Here is a 15,996-nt window from a genome sequence, read left to right on the forward strand (position 1 = left end):
ACAATAGAAACTGGAGACCACTAGAGGGGGAGGGAAGACAGGGGCAAGGGCTGAAAAACTATTGGATGCTACACTTAGTACCTGGGTGACAGGATCATTGATACCCCAATTCTTGGCACCATGCAATATAACCAGGTAACAAACCTGCATATATACCCTCTGAATCTAAAATAAAATTGAAAAATAAAAAAGATCTTATCCAGCTATGTACCTGATAATTTAACCCCATCTGTAAAAGTCACATCAGAAGGTTATCTAGCCCACACCTGACCATTTACAGAGATGTGGTCCCTCTCTCATTTGTGCACAAGTCAGACTACTAACTCAGACTGAGTCAAAATCTATCTTGTTTTATCTGTAAATCCACAGATCCTAGTAACTCTTATTGAAGAGATTGCACATTGACAGCCCATGGGTTGTGCATGGCATATTCTGCTTGGCTTGAACAGCTGGCCAGCAAAGTCTTGATTTAAAAAGCAAAAGCAAAACAAAACAAAACAGGCCTAGGTAAACAATGAAACTAGAGTCAGATGAAGCATAGGACTTTGCCTTAAAGTCTGAGACAATAATAAATGAGAGCTGCCCCCTTTGATAGCACAGGAGCTTCCTAAGTCTGAGCTTGTGTCTTCATTTTAAAATGGGGATAATACCTACCTCACATGACTTTTATAAGATTATGTATATAAAACACTTGGCATAGTAGCTAGTGCATAATTAGTGCTCAATAAGTGGCAGCTGTTTTCTCCAGGCTATCTCTTGCTGGTCCTTTTACCAGTCTGGTTACTCTCCTTAGAAGGAACATATCTCCTTTCAGAACACATGGACACAGGGAGGGGAACATCATACACCAGGGCCTGTCAGGGGGTGGGGGGCTATGGGAGAGATAGTATTAGGAGAAATACCTAATGTAGGTGATGGGTTGATGGGTGTAACAAAACTGCACATTCTGTACATGTACCCCGGAACTTAAAGTATAATAAAAAAAAAAAAATAATAAAAGTTAAAAAAAAAAAAGAAGGAACACATCTCCTTTCCTTTAGATCTTTAATGTTACCTTCTTTTTTCTCTTTGCTTTTTTTTTTTTTTAGAGATGAGATCTTGCTACATTGTCCAGGCTGGACTTGAACTCCTGGGCTCAAGTGATCCTTTTACCTCAGCCTCCTGAGTAGCTTAATGTTATCTTGTTAATGAGGTCTTCCTTTGCCAACCTATGTAAAACTAACATCCCCTTCTCTCACCTTCCTGGCTTGATGTATCGCCATTGCCATGATCACCAAGTAACACATGGTTATTTATTTAGTCTATCATTTGTCTTCCAATCAATATAAAACCCATACAGCGGGAGTTTATATCTTTTTTCTTTTTAACTACTGTGGCCCTGATGCCTAGAAGAGCACCAGTCATCTGGTAATGCTGAATAGATAACTGCTTATTGAGTCAACAAATATCTTTCTTAAAGTCTGGTGCCCGGGTCTACACAAATGAGCTGACAAGTGCTGAGTACAGTGGGTTCATTTTCTTTCTTGTTAACGCAGTCTTTGCATTAAAGACTAAAATTAATAGTTTATAATCTTGGAGTATACATACATACATATATATATATATATACTTTTAAATATATATATTTTTTCTTTTTTTTTTTTTTTGAGACAGAGTCTCACTCTGTTGCCCAGGCTGGAGTGCAGTGGTGTGATTGTGGGTCACAAGAACCTCTGCCTCCTGGGTTCAAGTGATTTTCCTGCCTCAGCCTCTCGAGTAGCTGGGACTATAGGCGCCTACTATCACACCTGGCTAAGTTTTGTATTTTTAGTAGAGACAGGGTTTCACCATGTTGGCCGGGCTAGTTTCGAACTCCTGACTTCAAGTGATCTGCCTGCCTCAGCCTCCGAAAGTGTTGGGATTATAGGCGTGAGCCAACGCGCCCGGCCTGTATATTTTTTAGAGTAGGGAATCTAAGACATTTCAGTTGAAAAAATATAAACAAAATGTTTTTGTTCTTTTACAAAATGTGCTTAATTATGTAACCACATAGTTCTGATGCTACAGATATTTTAATTTTGGAAATTTTACTTGTAGGGATGTAGACAAATTCCTGTTATGATCTTGAGGTCAAAGAGATACATGGTTGAACATTACAGTGTAATGTTAAGTCAATTGCTTTTATTATACCACTCCTTAACATGAGGTAATCTAATTCTGTTCCTGTTTGCTTTTTTATTTCTGTCTAAGCCCTTATAAGGGTAAACTGTCTCCTTTCTTCTTCTATTTGGCCACAAGTCATTATTTAATTCCCAGGATGAAGATTAGCAGTTGTATACTGAATGTTCTCACTAAGACTAAGTTTTCAGAATGTGAAATGGATTTGGTACTAGTCTCCATACAGTGGGATAAATAAATGCTGATGATGAGACAAAAACCTTACTTGCCTTGAATTATTTTGGACAAAATAAGGACTAACCCTTTTCTATGATAAAGGTTTTCCCTTCATATCCAATTCCTTTTAAATGATTCCTTTGCCAAACCTGCAATTTTATGCACCGAGTAATTATTTAAAAATACCCTGGTGGTTTAATACGGCTGTCTTTAAATGGTGCAAGATGCTGGACTCTAGCAAGACTGCCTGTTTTTATTTGACTTAGTTCAAACAAGAGTCTTGGTTCTCTTTGTAGGCTGGCTAACAAGTAGAGCAATCCCAATAAACGTAGTTTAGTCTGACTCAGTTCACAAATAAATACATACCTGAAAGAAGATCCTTGGTAGGGGGGTTGTTTGAAGAAAGAATGCATGAGTCACTGTGACTCTTGGCAACTGTTCTAATTTGAGGCTGGAATTCAGAACTGCTCAGAAGGGACATCTGCTTCCGTGGAGCTCTGCCTTTCAGAGTTACAGACTCTAAACTCTGTCCTGAATTAAGATGGTGCTGTAGTCCAAAGGAAGAATCCTTTATTGTATCAGGGTTCTCTGCAAAGTATACATGGTCTTTTCCCCTGTTTTTTTTTTAAAAAAGGAGAACATCAGCAATATATAATCTATTATGGTAACATTCTATTTTGTCAGAGACAGAAAGTAGACCAGCGGTTTTGGCAAGGTAGTTTGGACCTCAAAAGGGGTGATTTATTTGCAATGCAACTTTGTAAATCTCTTTTTCATCTCCCAAATTATAGAAGTAACAGATGCTTTACCTACAGTTAGGGAGTCATAGCTTAAGCGAGACAATAAAACGAAGAGCTCAGCAGAGCCTGACACAAAGCAAATGCTTCATAAATAATTACTTAAAATAAAAACCTGATTCTTATTCCATTCTGTTTCACAGAATAGCTCCCTTTCCCTCTTTTCCCTCATGAACATCTGTCCTGCATCTGGATATCATTTTGTCATTTATTTGTATGTTGGCTTCATTGTGAGTGGCTTCATTGTGAGATTGTGAGTAGTCCTCGAAAACAGAAATTATGTCTTACTTATTTCTAGGCCCAGCACCTAGTATCAAAACAGGACCAGAGCGAGGGCTTCACAGTTATCGGCTAAATGAGGACTGTGCCTCTCTCTGCTGTTAATCTTTTACTCAACCATAAATGAAAGACAGAAATCACAAGTACAGTGGAGTTAACTGACAGATTGACTGGTATTAGGTGTGGTAATTACCTTGGAGTGGTTGATCTACTGCTGTTGGCTCCCAACTCTTTTCCATCAATTTTGATGGTATGTATGTCGCGGGGCCTTGATGGAACCTGAAACTGGGTACTGCTGGGTTCAGTATTCTCTCTGAATCCCTGCTTAGATAAAAGCACGTTTTCTGTCATGTCAGTGGTAGGAAGTGGATGGTAGCTGTCGTAAGTTTCTGACAGAGGCTCCAGAGCAAGTGAGACCTAAGAGAGACACGTAGTATACGAGAAATTTTCTTCAGCATTAATTAACTAATTTTAAGACTCCCCTGCTTAATATTAATTAATGTCCCCCATTCCTTACAAGATTAATGTCCCCCATTAATTATCTAAATTCCTGCCTACCTCAGAAGCTTCATCTCTTACTAAGCTTCCTTCCTTCATCCCTCTGTTCCAATAGACCAATTACTTATGATTCTAAATATACCTTATATTTCATTGCTTTATGCCTTTGTACATACAATTTTCCCCAGTATTCCTTCTTTATGTCTAAGTAGAGATGCCATGTCCACTGCCTTCTTCCTGTTTCTACTTACTCTGTATCTATCCATTAGTATAATCACCATTTACTGAACCTTTTACTACAGGCCAGGAACTGTGCTAAATTCCTCATATAGAGAAGCTAATGTGATTCTATAACGCCATCAGGAAAGTATATTACCTTAATTCGAAGATTTTTTTTTTAAGCAAAGATTTAGAGAAGGTACTTGTAACCTTTTGTTCATCATCCTGATTAGATTATGCATTCCTTGAAGGCACTAGCTATCTTCTTCATTTTTCTATCGACTAATTAGCAGAGTGCCTGTATACATAGTATGCAAGTCTAATATGCCTAATAATGCCTAATGGTCTGATGAATAAAAGAAGGACATAACATTTTCTGCATTTTTATTATTGGTTGCTTGGGAAAAATAAGGTCTAGTTCTATGCTGGAGATGAAGAGGGGTGAGGAGGGAGGACAACTAAGATGCAAAGGTAATTACTTTAAGTTTCCTTATCATTTCCTTCCTGTGAGTTCAAGTTCTTTGTGAAAAGGCTTTCTAGTCCTCTGAAAAGCCCAATGGAGAAACGTCTAATGGAGGAATGAAAAGTAAAATGGAGTTTTAAAGCAAAACCTTAAGGAAGAAAGTAAAGGATATACTCCAAAAGAAAAGAATAGCAATATTGAAAGTTCAGTTTCAATGACAAAGAAAGCAGAAGGAATTGTTTAAGCAGCCAAAGACTGTCAAATAATGAATGCCCTAACACAAAAATGAAAAATTGCAGTTAGATGTTTTACGATGTCTCTGGGAAGGTCAATGAAATATTTTATCCAGAAGAACTGCCAAGGCACAAACTCAATAAAATATGCCTGGGTCTTGATGAGAATTCTGTTCATGAACCATAACATAAAGTCCTTCAAGTCTATTCATCACGAAGATCTTTGTACAAAGACAAATGACAGCAATGCAGCAGGACGAATACTCTGTGCAGTGATCACTGTAACAGCATCACATAAAATTCTGGTTGCTCAAACATAAATGTCAGGAAGTGTTCCCTTACCATTCATCACTTGCCAAAGACTGCCTCTGCATTCTAGAAACAAAGGAGACACTGAGGATAAAGGTAGTGTTCCTGGCCTTAACAATGAGCTGCTAACTGGCCACAGAGTTTGCTTTAACTCATTGGCCTGTACTACCATTGGACCTTGAATAAAGAGTCAGAGAAAGTCCAGGCGCTTGCCACGCTCATCTTACAATCAAAACACAGGGGCCTAACTTCTTTGTTCAGCTAAACAAATAATTGTTGATACCAGCTCTGTTCCAGGCTCTGTGCTACCTCCCTGAGGAAAAAAGAGGACTAAAACATGGACTTACAACTGTAATCCCAGCCCGTTGGGAGGCAGGGGTAGGAGGATTGCTTGAGCCCAGGAGTTTGAGACTGGCCTGGGCAATATAGTGAGACCCTGTCACTACAAAAAATTAAAAAAAAAAAAATTAGCTGCATATAGTGGCATGTACCTTGAAGTCCTAGCTACTTGCTAGGCTGAGGCAGGAGGATTGCTCGAGCCCCAGAGATTGAGGCTGCAGTGAGCTATGATTGTGCCACTGTACTACAGCCTGGGCAACAGAGCAAGACTCTGTCTCAAAACAATAACCCCCTCCTCCTCCACAAACAAACCTTCTGCCTCAGAGGATCATAGTATTTTGTAGGGGAAGTTAAAAAAAAAAAAGTAATTTTTCCACTTCTCTATCGGCCAGGAAGGGCGGTGGTGACATACCTATCAAGTACAATGACCACGGCTTCTGTGCTTTGACAAAACCTTAGATATGTGGCCTTATGGCCAAGTGCCTGAAATTTCATGTTGTTGGAACATTCGCTGTATCCCTGGGGGTTGCAGATCTCTCTCTGTTTGCTGTGGCTAAATCAAGAAAGAAGGCACACACAGATTTCTTCAGAAATTATGATTCCATCAAAGATTTTGAGGAGATGAAGAAGACTGGTATCTTTCGGAATACAAAGTGATTTTGAAATATAAAGAATTTCTTTGGGCTAAATTACGCAGAAGTTTGTCACTGACTTGTGTTCCTGAACTATGAAACATGAATATGTGGGCTAAGAAAGAGCTTCTACTGATAAATAAACAATTAACAAAAAAGTAATTTTAATATAAAATAGTAAGTTTTAAGATAAGGAAGTGTACTAGGTGGTATGGGAATGCTAAAAAGGGGTCTGAGGCTGGGGAAGAGGTGAGGAAGGAGTGCCATGGATGATTTCCAGGAATGAAATACAAACGTTTGAGCTTAGAATCTTAAATCTGAATGAGGCAGAAAACGCTGAGGGGGATGGAAGTAGAACATCAGAAGCAGAGGGAAAAGTATTGGTCAAACTTTGGAGGTATAAAACAGAAGAATGTTCTGTCAATTCCTAGCAGTCCAAGAGACCATCTACTCTAACCCTCCAGTTGTATTTAGCTCCCAGATCTTCATTCCTGTCCACCTCAATCATTCGCCTCCCCAGTCATGATTCATCTTGGTGCTTACTCCTCTGCCAATCCCTTGAGTCCTGTAGAATTTATATTTTATACAAATTACCACTTTAATGAAACATTTCTTTCTTTAAATGTCCCCATTTCCTCAAAGTCTCTTCCAATAGAAAACACCTACACTTGCCAGGCTAAAGGAAGTTAACTTTTGCCTTTCTGGTGCTAACTCTAGACCATCATTCTGTCACTTAAATATATCACCCCTTTTCCAAAGCCCACGCCATCCACATATACCATGAATGTACCACATGCTTCTCACATCCATAAGAGAACAACTTTTTTTGTTTATTTTTAATTTTTTTGTATTTTTTTGTATTTTTTATTTCATTTGCTTATATTATTGAGTGATACATGCACATAGCTTAATGAAATGTCATTTACTCCAAAGAAGAATTTTTTTTTTTTATTATACTTTAAGTTCTAGGGTACATGTGCACAACATGCAGGTTTGTTACATATGTATACTTGTGCCATGTTGGTGTGCTGCACCCATCAACTCGTCAGCACCCATCAACTCGTCATTTACATCACGTATAACTCCCAATGCCATCCCTCCCCCCGCCCACTCCACATAATAGGCCCTGGTGTGTGATGTTCCCCTTCCAGAGTCCAAGTGATCTCATTGTTCAATTCCCACCTATGAGTGAGAACATGCGGTGTTTGGTTTTCTGTTCTTGCGATAGTTTGCTGAGAATGATGGTTTCCAGCTGCATCCATGTCCCTACAAAGGACACAAACTCATCCTTTTTTATGGCTGCATAGTATTCCATGGTGTATATGTGTCACATTTTCTTAATCCAGTCTGTCACTGATGGACATTTGGGTTGATTCCAAGTCTTTGCTATTGTGAATAGTGCCGCAATAAACATATGTGTGCATGTGTCTTTATAGCAGCATGATTTATAATCCTTTGGGTATATACCAGTAATGTGATGGCTGGGTCATATGGTATTTCTAGTTCTAGATCCTTGAAGAATCGCCATACTGTTTTCCACAATGGTTGAACCAGTTTACAATCCCACCAAGAGTGTAAAAGTGTTCCTATTTCTCCACATTCTTTCCAGCACCTGTTGTTTCCTGTGGTTTTGATTTGCATTTCTCTGATGGCAAGTGATGACGAGCATTTTTTCATGTGCCTGTTGGCTGTATGCATGTCTTCTTTTGAGAAATGTCTGTTCATATCCTTTCCCCCTTTTTGATGAGGTTGTTTTTTTCTCGTAAATTTGTTTGAGTTCTTTGTAGGTTCTGGATATTAGCCCTTTGTCAGATGGGTAGATTGCAAAAATTTTCTCCCATTCTGTAGGTTGCCTGTTCACTCTGATGGTAGTTTCTTTTGCTGTGCAGAAGCTCTTTAGTTTAATTAGATACCATGTGTCAATTTTGGCTTTTGTTGCCGTTGCTTTTGGTGTTTTAGACATGAAGTCCTTGCCCATGCCTATGTCCTGGATGGTATCACCCAGGTTTTCTTCTAGGGATTTTATGGTTTTAGGTCTAACATTTAAGTCTCTAATCCATCTTGAATTAATTTTCGTATAAGGAGTAAGGAAAGGATCCAGTTTCAGCTTTCTACTTATGGCTAGCCAATTTTCCCAGCACCATTTATTAAATAGGGAATCCTTTCCCCATTTCTTGTTTTTGTCAGGTTTGTCAAAGATCAGATGGCTGTAGATGTGTGGTATTATTTCTGAGGACTCTGTTCTGTTCCATTGGTCTATATCTCTGTTTTGGTACCAGTACCATGCTGTTTTGGTTACTCTAGGCTTGTAGTATAGTTTGAAGTCAGGTAGCGTGATGCCTCCAGCTTTGTTCTTTTGACTTAGGATTGTCTTGGCAATGTGGGCTCTTTCTTGGTTCCATATGAACTTTAAAGCAGTTTTTTCCAATTCTGTGAAGAAATTCATTGGTAGCTTGATGGGAATGGCATGGAATCTATAAATTACCTTGGGCAGTATGGCCATTTTCACGACATTGATTCTTCCTATCCATTAGCATGGTATGTTCTTCCATTTGTTTGTGTCCTCTTTTATTTCACTGAGTGGTGGTTTGTAGTTCTCCTTGAAGAGGTCATTTATATCCCTTGTAAGTTGGATTCGTAGGTATTTTATTCTCTTTGAAGCAATTGTGAGTGGAAGTTCATTCCTGATTTGGCTCTCTGTTTGTCTGTTACTGGTGTATAAGAATGCTTGTGATTTTTGCACATTAATTTTGTATCCTGAGACTTTGCTGAAGTTGCTTATCAGCTTAAGGAGATTTTGGGCTGAGACGACGGGGTTTTCTAAATATACAATCATGTCATCTGCAAACAGGGACAATTTGACTTCTTCTTTTCCTAACTGAATACCCTTTATTTCTTCATAAGAGAACAACCTTAAGGACACTCATCAGTCTTCCAGCAATGACTCAAGGTTCGCTTTAACAATAAGTTGCCTGCAATTATCTACTATATCTACAACATCTATCAGTATCAGAGAGAGCAAATTAGTAAGTATAATTTTCAGAATCATGTTGGTCAATGCAGCATTTTTTTAAAAGCCAACTATTTAACAATGTTTATTTATTTATTTTTTTAATTTAGAGGCAGGGTCTTGCTCTGTCACCCAGGCTGGACTGTAGTTGTGTGATCATAGGTCACTGTAACCTTGAACTCCTGGGCTCAAGTGATCCTCTTTTCTCAGCCTCCAAAGTAGCTGGGATTACGGGTGTGCACCATCAACCACATCAGGCTAATTTTATTTATTTTATATATATTTTATATATTTATATTTTATATATTTTAGGGGTCTTGCTCTGTTTCCCAGTCTCAAACTGCTGACCTTAAGTGATTCTCCCACGTCAGCTTCCTGAGTAGCTGAGATTATGGGCACATGCCACCATGCCTGGCTCAATTTGCTAAAATTGTGTTGAAAAATTTTAAGTCTAGGTTCATTAAGGATATTGATCTATACTTTTCTTATATTGCTCTCTGGTTTTGGTATTAAGGTGGTGCAGGCTTTAAAATAAGTGTTTTCTCCTTTTCTATTTTCTGGAAGAGACTGTGTTATTGGTGTTATTTCTTCTTTATGGTTGGAAGAATTGGCCAGTAAAGTGATCTGGGCCTGGAGATTTCTTTTTCAGAAGGTTTTAAGCTAAAAATTAAATTTAAAAATAATTATTGCTTTATTCAGGTTATCTGTTTGATCTTGAGTGAGTTTTGGTAGTTTACAGTTTTCAAATAATTGGCTCATTTCATCTAAATTGTCAAATTTATATGTGGAGAGTTGTTCATAGTATTTCCTTAATATCTATGGGTGCTATAGGCTGCTGTCTTTCTTACAGTAGAATCAAAAGGAAAGTGAAATATTTGTGTTCATGAAAGAGGACAAGAGACTTATGAATTTCAAAACAAATGAAAGGAAAAAGCATATTTGTTTGTGGAAGAGAATGTGAAAGTTGATTATTCAAATTGGGTCCTTCTTGTCACATCCAACTAAATCAGTTGAGGGCCCAGGGGAAAAAAAGCACTCGAGGTATATAGATTGCTCCAAGAATGCAATTCTTTGCAAGCCTGGCTGCAGAAATGGCCTGCTATTACTCTCAGACCAGTTTCACCTGCCAATGAGAGGATCACTCATCAAAAAGAGCTTGCCAGCTCCCCAAAGCTTCTCTAGTGCCAATAAGCTTTTTTGGAACACAATATGTACAGTTTTTCTTTTTTAAAAAAATGTTTAATTTTTATTTTAGGTTCAGGGGTACATGTGCAGATTTGTTATACAGGTAAACTCATGACTTGGGGGTCTGGTGTACAGATTATTTCATTACCCAGGTACTAAGCACAGTACCTGACAGGTTTTTTGTTCTGAACCTCTCCATCTTCCCACTCTCCTCCTTCAAGTAGGTCCCAGTGTCTACTGTTCTTCTATTTCTGTTAATCTGTTCTCATTATTTAGCTCCCACTTGTGAGAATATGTGGTGCTTGGTTTTCTGTTCCTGAGTTAGTTTGCTAAGGATAATGGCCTCCAGTTCTATCCATGTCCTGCAAAGGACATGATCTCATTCTTTTTCATGGTTGCATAGTTTTCCATAGTGTGTATGTACCACATTTTCTTAATGGTCTACCATTGATGGGCACTCAGCTTGATTCTATGTTTTTGCTATTGTGAATAGTGCTGCAATGAACATAACATGTGCATGTGTCTTTGTGATAGAACAACTTATAGTCCTTTGGGTATGTACCCAAAAAGTATAATTATGTAAAGTTATAATTATTTTTTAAATTTAATTTTCAGCTTAAAACCTTTTGAAAAAGAAATCTTCAGGTCCAGATCACTTTACTGGCAAATTCTTACAATACCCAGCAGTGGGACTGCTGGTTCAAATGGTAGTTCTGTTTTTAGATCTTTGATGAATCGCCACACTGCTTTCCACAACGGTTGAACTAATTTATGCTCCCACCAGCAGTGTATAAGCATTCACTTTTCTCTGCAATCTTGTCAGCATATGTTACTTTTTGACTTTTTAATAATAGCTATTCTGACTGGTGTAAGTCATTCTCACTGTGGTTTTGATTTTTACTTCCCTAATGATTAGTGATATAGGGCATTTTTTCATATGCTTGTTGGCCGCATGTATGTCTTCTTTTAAAAAGTGTCTGTTCATGTCCTTTGCCCACTTTTTAATGGGGTTGTTTTTTGCTTGTATATTTGTTTAAGTTCCTTATAGATTCTGGATGTTAGACCTTTGTCAGATGTATAGTTTGGAAATATTTTCTCCTATTCTGTAGGTTGCCTCTGTTGATAGTTTCTTTTGCTGTGCAGAAGCGCTTTAGTTTAATTGTCCCAGTTATTTTTGCTTTTGTTGCAATTACTTTTGTTTTCATCATGAAATCTTGCCAGTTCCTATGTTGAAAATGCCATTTCCTAGTTTCCAGGGTCTTTATAGTTTTAGGTTTTACATTGAGGTCTTCAGTCCATCTTGAGTTGATTTTTGTATATGGTGTAAGGGGTCCAGTTTCAATCTTCTGCATATAGCTAGCCAGATATCCCAGTACCATTTACTGAATAGGAAGTCCTTTCCCCAAAATTTTTCTTTCTAATAAAACTCCCAACCTTCTCTTTGTTCTTTGAACATACTGAAGACCATCACCTGTCTATATGTCCTGAATTGCAATTCTTGCTTCCCAAATAAAATGTTTTAAATTTGGAAATTTGTCTTTGTATTTTATTTTAACTACAACAAGAATATTTCTAATAGTAAAATACACAAACAAGATATGACTGTGTCAAAATATAGCATCAGGAAACAAACTATAGTAAGAATTATGATGGGCCTGTAGAACAGACAAATAATGAAAACTGAATAAACAGAAAGTACACATTTAAACAGGTTTTTTTTTTTTTTTAAGTAGATAATGAGTGGTATTCCTGTGAAATGCAGTTGCATATTAAGATTAAAAGCTTTAGGATGTCAAAGTTTCTTATCAATGGTAAAATTTATAAAAGAATGTTTTGTGAATGCAGCAGAATTTGTGTATAATAGCATGATTTGCATATATGTATCTAACCAAAATTAGTTATGCAGCATGTTAGTGGTATGGCTGCAAACTTAAAAGGTGAATTGAGTGAAAATGTTAAATAATTTGTGGTATTCTTCTTTGTAGCTGAGAACACAGATAAAAATAACTTTCCAAGAGTTGTATCCATTTAAAGTATCAATGAGAACTTTATGCAAGCAAAAAATTTTTGGATGTGATGCTCATGACACATATTATCAAGAAAATATAGTTCTCTGAACTGGAAAAAGTCTTGAAAACGTTATTAAAGACTGATGACAAAGGATGATGATCCTGAAATGGTCTTTGTTGACAATGAAGTTGTTTCAAAATCTAAATCCAAGGTGGCAACACTTTGCAAAGACAGATAACCATAAAGCTATTTACTGTCTTATTTACTTTGTCTACAAGGCTAAAAGTCAAACCACACACACACACACACACACACACACACACACACACACGCACACACATATATAACTAACATGTGAATTAAATAAATTCCTGCCGGGCGCGGTGGCTCACGCCTGTAATCCCAGCACTTTGGGAGGCCGAGGTGGGTGGATCACTTGAGGTCAGGAGCTCGAGACCAGCCTGGCCAACATGGTGAAACTCTGCCTAAAAATACAAAAATTAGCTGGGTGTGGTGACAGACGCCTGCAATCCCAGCTACTTGGGAGGCTGAGGCAGGAGAATCGCTTGAACCTGGGGCGGAGGTTGCAGTGAGCCAAGATCATGCCACTGCGCTCCAGCCTGGGTGACAGAGCGAGACTCTGTCTCAAATAAATAAATAAATAAATAAAATAAAAATAAATAAATAATAAAATAAAATAAATAAATTCCTTTGGTCAATATTTTGTTTGATAACTGGAAAGCAGGCCAGGCACAGTGGTTCACATATATAATCCCAGATTTGTGTATAATCCCGTATAATCCCAGATTTGTTTGTATATAATCCCAGCACTTTGAGAGGCTGAGGCAGGAGGATCACTTAAGCCCAGAGTTCAAGACCAGCTTGGGCAACATCTCAAGGCCTTGTCTCTACAAAAAAATGCAAAAATTAGCCAGGTGTCATGGTGTGCACCTGTAGTCCCAGCTACTAGACTAAGGCTGTGGTGGGAGGATCACTTGAGCCTAGGAGGTCAAGGCTACAGTGAGTCACGATCTAACCACTGCACTCCAGCTTGGGTGACAAAGCAAGACCCCATCTTAAACAACAACAACAACGATCACAACGACAACAACACCCCTGAAAAACTGGATAAGCAGTATGTAGCCTGTCATTAGTACATGGATATTGGGTGACTTAGTATAAGGTATGGTGCTAAAAAATGTTTTCGAGCTTGAGTTTAAAGAAGTCTCTTGGTTTATGTTACAGTCCAAGGAGACATCCCAGCCTCAGATCACTAGCACAGACTGGTCAAATACAGGGCCATTTTAAGTGACATTACTGCCTATGTAAAAAACCTGATGGCTTATCTGCAAGGGCATTATCGAGGAACCATATGTCATTCAATTTACTGATTACTTGATGACTGTATCTTTGGAAAGTTTTATCGGCAAGGAACTATCTGTCCTACTTTTTTGTATTTTTCCATGCTGAAACAGGATTTCCAGAAATGAAACTGATAGCATGAAATACATTCCTAAAATTGTAGAGCTGAAGACTGATATCCCAGAAAGATTTTTTTGGTTTCAAGCTTTATAAAAACTAACACTGTTCAACTTACCTTTCTCAATTTATACTGGAAGTGTAACATATGGAGGTTAATAAAGTACAGTACAATATTTAGGATTAACTGTGATGTTGAAATCTTAAATTTTACAAATGTCTTAGTAGTAGTACCCTAACTATCAAAACTATTTTGCCAAGATTCTACCTTTGTTTGGAAATACTCATGTTTGTGAAATACTCATGTCAGCTCCATGTTATGGAACTGAGTAAGAACTAAATCTTGTAATTAAATGGTTTAAAAATGAATGATGTAATGCCCATCATATACATAATACTTGGTACTAACTTAGTATAGAAGTAAAAGTATCACATTTCTAGCCAGATTAAATGAATGACTTCAAAAGAAAAAAGCTATAGTCAAGTATTCCTGTTTCCCAATTTCAAACTTTAAATAATCATATGTTCGTGTATATATATACATACATATCTTACATAAATATACACATACATATAAGATATATGTGTGTGATATGTGTGTATATATTTATATATGTGTATATACTATGTTACATGCTTATATGATAGCATAAGTTTGATACTTTCAATACTTTTCAAAAGTCTGAATATATTTTTGGCAGTTGATTTCTTTTACGGCCAGTCTGCTTGACTCACTTATTTTTTTTGACATCTGATCTATACCAATAATGGAATACAACAAAGCTTCCTCTCTCAATCAGCGTGATTGTAATGAACTATATCTGCCTTCTTTGCAGTCCCTCACTCCCTAGTCTGACCAAACCTGATCTTTCCCTCCAGAGCAACACTGTAAAGCCACCTTTCTTCCTTCATCTTCCATTCTATCAGCTCCTTACTGGCTACACTTACCCCTCTTGTCGGGAGAGATCCCATGCTTAGTCAACTCAATACTGTCCTTGGGGACAGCAAAGCAGTAGTATAACAAGAATTCAAGCTCCATCATTCACTGCATGTTTTTCTTTTTAAAGTATCTTAAAATTAATATAACACATGCACATTTAGATTCAAACAGTTCTATAATTTTGTTACATAAAACAAGTCCCTTACATAGACACTGTTCCTCTTTCCTCACAGGCAGCCACTTTCAATTTCTATACCTGATTCTTGTGGTATTTACCTCTACAGCTCCAAATAACATGATAATGTTACCTTGACTTAGTTTCCAGGCATGACCTTTTGACTTCCTAATACAGGAGATAAGAATTTAGCTCTATCCCACATCCACTTATTTCCTCCATCCTCCCAATGTGTCAATATAGTAAACACTGATTATTGATCTAACTACAATTATAGTATGAGCATGTATTCCATTTATAGCTGAACAATTAGATGTACTGATTACTTTTCCTTTCCTGCACAACATTTTCCCAAAATGCTGTCTTGTTTTCTCATTTGCTTAGTTAAAAAAATTTTTTTTTCTTTTTAGAGATCGGGTCTTGCCATGTTGCCCAGGCTGAACATGAACTCCTGGGCTCAAGTGATTCTACTGCTTCAGCTTCCTGAGTAGCTGGGACTATAGGTGCATGCTAACATTTGCTTTGTTTTTATTGTTCTTATTGTTAATTCAATTCTGAACTTTTTGCCAGTTGTTGAATTCTCCTCTTAAGATTTTCAGACACATTAGGTGTTTCGTAACTTTTTTTTTGAGAAATCTCTCCCAGAGCCTTAGCACATACTACAATTTGGAACACCTGCCATCTATGCCTTATGTACAGTTGCTTCACCTCAAATCAAGGGATTCTCTTCGGCTCTCTCCTGTGTTGTATCTCTTGTTTGCAATATCCCACCTTGTCTTCTTTTTAAGTTTACTCCCTCAGTTTGGCAGAGAAAGTCCTTCAGCTGCTTTGTCAGGAAGAGTGTCAGAGAGGTACAAATTTTTGAGACTTTGTATATACAAAAACTTCATTCTACTCTCACACTAGATAGTTTGCCTAGAGAGAGAGAATTCTAGGCCATTTTCATTCAACATTCTAGAGGCATTATTGAATTGTCTTCTGGACCCTAATGTTGCTCTTGAGAAGTCTGAAGCCACTCTACTTCTTAATTCTTTGTGTGTGACTGTTTCTCTTGT

The 15,996-nt window shown here is 37.6% G+C and overlaps 1 protein-coding gene across 12 annotated transcripts in view; it reads right to left on the reverse strand.

Annotated features, from left to right (window-relative positions):
• C2CD3 (C2 domain containing 3 centriole elongation regulator) overlaps window positions 1-15,996 on the reverse strand; it is a 155,172-nt gene that overhangs the window by 117,891 nt on the left and 21,285 nt on the right. For all 12 annotated transcript variants that reach the window (XR_012423507.1, XR_012423505.1, XR_006692000.3 and 9 more), the window contains 2 exons: window positions 3,643-3,866; window positions 2,740-2,987 (listed from right to left, as the gene is read on the reverse strand). Coding sequence is in view for 6 of the 12 variants with exons in the window: in XM_045370246.2 (XP_045226181.2) it covers window positions 2,740-2,987; window positions 3,643-3,866 (472 nt within the window). In the remaining 6 variants the exon portion in view is untranslated. The remainder of the gene's footprint in view (window positions 1-2,739; window positions 2,988-3,642; window positions 3,867-15,996) is intronic.

This window comes from Macaca fascicularis, chromosome 14, assembly GCF_037993035.2.
Source record: "Macaca fascicularis isolate 582-1 chromosome 14, T2T-MFA8v1.1".
Classification (NCBI taxonomy): domain Eukaryota; kingdom Metazoa; phylum Chordata; class Mammalia; order Primates; family Cercopithecidae; genus Macaca; species Macaca fascicularis.